The sequence below is a fragment of the Bos grunniens genome, chromosome 15, assembly GCF_055505025.1.
Source record: "Bos grunniens cultivar Pamir isolate PY7600 chromosome 15, Bosgru_T2T1.0, whole genome shotgun sequence".
NCBI classification, from domain to species: Eukaryota; Metazoa; Chordata; class Mammalia; order Artiodactyla; family Bovidae; genus Bos; species Bos grunniens.
The window spans coordinates 47954448-47960508 of record NC_141179.1 but is presented as its reverse complement, the minus strand read 5'-3'; the positions used below and the strand labels follow the sequence as shown (position 1 = coordinate 47960508).

The window sequence follows — 6061 nt, the reverse complement described above, 5'->3', positions numbered from 1 at the left end:
ATCTCCTCCTTGAGAGCCCCAGACTCCTTTCTCCTCCTCGGGAACCCTGGACTTCTTATCAACCTGCCTAGGAATTAACTCTCTCAATATGATGTTTAATATCATATTCTGTAAAGCATATTCTCCATAAAATCTTAAGGACACGTTAATTTTAAAGGATGGAAAAGAAAATTATTTTAAGGCTCTTTTCAAACAAATGTTCAGAGTCAAGCTTTTTTAAAATGACATATTGTCACCACCTGATTTCGGATCTGCTTGGTTCTCACCCCATAAATAATGGGATTAAGGGCAGGGGGGATGACCACATATAAATTAGCCAGGAGGATGTGGATATAACGTGGAATATTGTGTCCAAATCGATGAGTCATAAAAGAGAAAAAGGCTGGAGTGAAGAAAGCTAAAATGACACACACATGGGAACCACAGGTATTAAGAGCTTTGAGTCTGGCCTCCTGGGATGAGAGTCTGAAGACAGCATGTAGAATCTTCACATAGGATATAGCAATCAAAACAACATCCAAAAGTATCATAGAAATAAGGATTAATCCAAACAATATATTGACCTTTATGCTGACACAGGCCAAACGGGCAATGCCCATGTGCTCACAGTAGGTGTGGGGTATAGTATTATGTCCACAGAATGAAAGCCTTAGAAGGAGGGATATAAGTGGAAAAACAAAAACCAAATTTTTCAACATTCCTATTTCCACAATAATACAGGCATTTCTGTTGGTGAGGATTGTGTTATATCGAAGAGGGTGGCAAATGGCAACGTAGCGATCAAAAGCCATGGCTACAAGCATGAATGTTTCAAAGCCTGTAAACAGATGTATGAAGAACATTTGAGTTAAGCATCCCCCAAAGGAAATCACACCGAGGTTAAACCAGAAGATGCCTAGCATTTTGGGAATAGTGGCTGTGGACAGGCCCAGGTCTGTGAGAGCCAAGATGGCCAAAAAATAGAACATGGGCTGGTGAAGACTGTGTTCAGTCTGGATGACAAAGAGGATGGTAACGTTACCAAGGAGGGCAATCAGATACACTATACCAAACGGAAAGCCAAGCCAGACTTGCATATTTTCCAGTCCTGGAATTCCCAACAACAGGAAAGATGAGGGGTGAATCCATGAGTTATTGACTGGAGACATATTGGCAAAGGCTTTTGATCGTCACGCTCCACTCATTTGAAGGAATATTTTGTTCTATATCAGGCTTCCCAATGCCTCAATATTGCTAATACTGCGGAAGAACGATAAGATATAAGTATGTACACTTTCTCTAGAAATATAGAAGAAAGAGCACGTTATTCCACAGACTTCTCTTCCTCTCATTTACTTTCCTTGTTATATATAGCACGTGAAGGAGATCAATATTTGGCAAAACTAATACAATATTGTAAAGTTTAAAAATAAAATAAAATTAAAAAAAAAAAGAAATGAATGGATATTGAGACATTAGACAAGATCATCTAAATTAGTTTTAGTGAGAAATTAAACCAAGTCAGTTAATATAAGATTCTATACTAGGCTCTAACTTTTTGAAATGTTAATTATAAATTGAGAGAAGATACACACATTCTAAGAAGATACACATATCCCACTGATAAATGATTACAATTTGTGAGCATTGGTATTATTATAGATTTCAGAAGCAGCCTTTAAAACCATTTGCTTAACTAGAAATATTACTCTAACATATGCCCTTGGGGGTTTCCAGTTGAAATCAATGAGCTCTTCCCCCCAGTACTTAATATGACATATATTTCTTTCTCAACATGCTATGAAAGTAGCACTGACATAGGTACACTACCAGGTGTAAAATAGATAGCTGGTGGGAAGCTGCTGTACAGCACAGGGAGCTCAGCTTCATCCACTGTGATGACCTAGAGGAGTGAGATGGAGAGGCTCAAAAGGGAGGGGATATATGTATACATTACAGTTGATTCATGTTATACAGCAGAAACTAACATAATGTTGTAAAGCAATTATATTGCAATTTAAAAGTTATTACAAAAAATCTAAGCATATATATTTTTTGCTTCTAAATTTGTGTTATTTCTTACTTTTGTCATCAATGTATGAAGACATGTGCTTTATTCTTTGAAATAGAACCTTACCTTATAAGGTCACTTATTTCACAAAATTCAATGCTACAAAATTAATTTTAGATATAAAACCATCTCTCTTTTAGCGAGGTTGACTCAAGTTTAAAGCTCTGACAATGCTTCAGGCTCCCCATTTTTCCCTATTTTCTTGTACCAACAACCTGGGCTTACTTCATTTCTAAAATACCTATATCATTATTATATTGTCATTGTTATAAGAAGGAAGAGAATAATTCTAAAATAATATCATACAAGTATTTAAAATTATTTATCTCAATCTCACAGGGAAATTTCAAATAAATTATATTACTTGGTATTCAGACATGGGGAAACAAGACTGATTCTGGTTCCTGAGTAAGTGGATTCTTTTTTTTTTTTTTTTTAACTGGAGGCTAATTACTTTAAAATATTGTAGTGGTTTTTGCCATACATTGACATGAATCAGCCATGGATGTACATGTGTTCCACATCCTGAACCCCCATCTCACCTCCCATCCCTCAGGGTCATCCCTTGCACCAGTCTTGAGCACCCTGTCTCATGCATCAAACCTGGACTGGCGATCTGTTTCACATATGGTAATATACAGGTTTCAATGCTATTCTCTCAAATCATCCCACCCTTGCCTTCTCCCACAGAGTCCAAAAGTCTGTTCTTTACTGTGTCTCTTTTGCTGTCTCGCATATTGGGTCATTGTTACCACCTTTCTAAATTCCATATATATCCATTAATATACTGTATTGGTGTTTTTCTTTCTGACTTACTTCACTCTATAATAGGCTCCAGTTTCATCCACTTTATTAGAACTGATTCAAATGCATTCTTTTTAATAGCTGAGTAATATTCCATTGTGTGTATGTACCACAACTTTCTTATTCATTCATCTGCCAATGGTCATCCACATTGCTTCCATGTCCTAACTATTGTAAACAGTGCTGCGATGAACATTGGGGTACAAGTGTCTCTTTCAATTCTGGTTTCCTTGGAATTCCTGGGTCATACGGCAGTTCTATTTCCAGTTTTTTAAGGAATCTCCACGTTGTTCATGGTGGCTGTACTCAAATGCAAACTTGAGTTTGCATTCCCACCAACAGTGTAAGAAGGTTCCCTTTTCTCTGCACCCTGTCCAGCATTTATTGTTTGTAGACTTTTTGATAGCAACCATTCTGATCAGCGTGAGATGGTACCTCATTGTGATTTCTTTTGGTCTGAATCTCAGGTGCAGGTCTTCATCCTCAAAACAAAACTGCTTTGTTCCAGTCACCCAGCTCTCTGACCTTCTGGTATTCCCAGCGTTCTGCCCAAATGTGCTTATTTTAGAACTAAGTAGTCAGTTCTTCATTCTTTTTCTTGTGCTACATTAACTTTGTGGCTAGCAATCTCCAGTTTCTTCCAATTACTCTTCCTTGTTCTATACTACCTCTTGCAAATTTTAACATAATTGGTCTAAATACACATTTCTAAAGAAGAGGGAACCAAATATGAGTGTGTTCTTAATTATAATCCGTGAAGGACAGATTCTCTTCTCTCTTTGAAGAGAATGAAATAGTATTAATAATAAGAGACTTGATCTTTTCTTTGAAGCTAAGGAAGTTAGGGGACATCACAGTACACTGTTCCCTTAAGATTTTAGGAAATCTATGTAGAAGATTCTAAGAATAAAAGAAGCATGATACTTCAGGAGAAAAGATAGGAAGCTAAAGTCTCTAAATATCTAAATATATCTGTTTTAAGGTATATACATCAAGGCTGATATGAGGAAGAGAAAGAAGAACCAGCATCATCCTCCCATTAATCTCCCAGGTCTTTTAGTTACTCATGCTCAGAAAGGCTTCATGGAACTCAGTGTTGACTTGTTATATTTCTCTCCCAAGACCCTGTAATTCTACTCCATAGCTCTCTGTATGGCTATTTAATCAATGTCCGAGTTCCCATGTAATTGTAAGCTTCAGGCAGATTTGCATCAAGGGCTAGGAAGTGGTTTTGTTCATCATTATTTCTCTAGCACAGGATTTGGTGGATAGCTGTGACTCAAAACATTTCTTTTACAAAAAGACTGAATGAGTAGGTAATTATTAATTTTGACTCCTGGTCAAAAGTCTTCATGTTAGAAGAATGGTAACAGATATCACACAGTATATCTGGCAGTTAAGGATGGAGAAATGAAAAAGAAAACCATAATGCTCAAAATAGGGTGCTCTGAGTACATAAGGAAGAGAACTCTGATCAGAAGCTTTCCTGACAAGGAAGCTATCAATGGGCCCGTGATGTAATAAAAAGAAAATGCAAGGAGGACATTCTAGAGAGAATTTTATAAAAGCAGGTGATCACGACAATCAAAAATAGAAAGTAAAATGTAACTGGTAGATTTGTTCATGCATAACTTGTTCTCTCATGGGACCTCCTGACTATTTGGATATTCAAATACATCAGTAAAACATCAATAATATAGTTTCATAGTGGTACATTTTCAAAAATCAGAGTTAATCAGTCTTTTGCAATCTCAACTTGTTTTCAGCATAAAGTCATTATTTATTCTATATTAGAGTGCCCAAATAGAATTGTACAAGGGGAAAAGGGGTGATGCCAAAGACTTGTGAGATCTTAAATCAAAACTGAATCAGTTCTAATGAGGTGGATGAAACTGGAGCCTATTATACAGAGTGAAGTAAGCCAGAAGGAAAAACACCAATACAGTATACTAACGCATATATATGGAATTTAGAAAGATGGTAACGATAACCCTGTATACGAGACAGCAAAAGAGACACTGACGTATAGAACAGTCTTATGGACTTTGTGGGAGAGGGAGAGGGTGGGAAGATTTGGGAGAATGGCATTGAAACATGTAAAATATCATGTATGAAATGAGATGCCAGTCCAGGTTCAATGCACGATACTGGATGCTTGGGGCTAGTGCACTGGGACGACCCAGAGGGATGGTATGGGGAGGGAGGAGGGAGGAGGGTTCAGGATGGGGAACACATGTATACCTGTGGTGGATTCATTTTGATATTTGGCAAAACTAATACCATTATGTAAAGTTTAAAAATAAAATAAAATTAATTAAAAAAGAAAAAAAAAAAAAAAACCTCCTGAATAAGGCAATTTAGGAGGCCCCTATGTAGGATAGAAATAAATTAAAAGTGGGTTCATTTCGATATTTGGCAAAACCAATACAATATTGTAAAGTTTAAAAATAAAATAAAATTAAGACGTAAAAAATAAATAAATAAATAAAATAAAAAGTAGAGACATTACTTTGCCAAGAAAAAAAAAAAAAAATAGGGGTGAAATTGTGGCAAAACAGCCTCATCCTGCATGTCACCTTTCCAAAAGATTCTTATTCACTCTAAAAGATCTTTATTCCTATATACAATGAACAACAAAAGCTCAATAACAGTGCTAAAACCAGAAAGATGTTCAATCAGGTATTCTGAAGTCCTGGATAAAGGAGTATCTGTCTATAAGATCAAAATTGTTCTTTTGCACAACACTGAGCCAGCCTAGCTCAGAAGCAACTGTTATATATCAGATATATTTCAACTCAAATGAGATTCACTTTCCCATTCTATACCAAATAGAACAGGTGGATAGCTAAATAAATAAATAAATCCATGTTCATAATTTGGGAAAGAGAATATCATCTTACTTTTTCCAAATTTGACTCTAATACATTTTTTAACTTTAATTGGAGGATAATTACTTTACAATATTGTGATGGTTTTGCATACATCAACATGAATTGGCCATAGGCACACATGTGGCCCCTTCCTCCCAAAGCCCCCTCCCAGGTTCCTCCCCACTCCATCCCTTCAGGTTGTCATGGAACACCAGCTTTGGGTGCCCTGCGTGATAGGTTAAACTCCCACCAGCTATCTATTTTAATAAGGTAATATATATGTTTCAATGCTACTCTCTCAAATCATCCCAGCCTCTCCTCCCACTAAGTTCAAAAG

At 36.4% G+C, this 6061-nt stretch overlaps 1 protein-coding gene across 1 annotated transcript; it reads right to left on the bottom strand.

Annotated features, from left to right (window-relative positions):
• Positions 1-206: 206 nt before the first annotated feature.
• Positions 207-1148, bottom strand: LOC147357925 (olfactory receptor 52E8-like). The gene has a single exon (XM_086341990.1). The coding sequence runs from the start codon at positions 1146-1148 to the stop codon at positions 207-209; it is 942 nt and encodes a 313-aa protein (XP_086198116.1).
• Between the last annotated feature and the right edge of the window lie 4913 nt (positions 1149-6061).

Bases quoted from the DNA above. Each gene is read 5' to 3' on its own strand.
- LOC147357925 (XM_086341990.1), bottom strand. From the start codon at position 1,148: ATGTCTCCAGTCAATAACTCATGGATTCACCCCTCATCTTTCCTGTTG.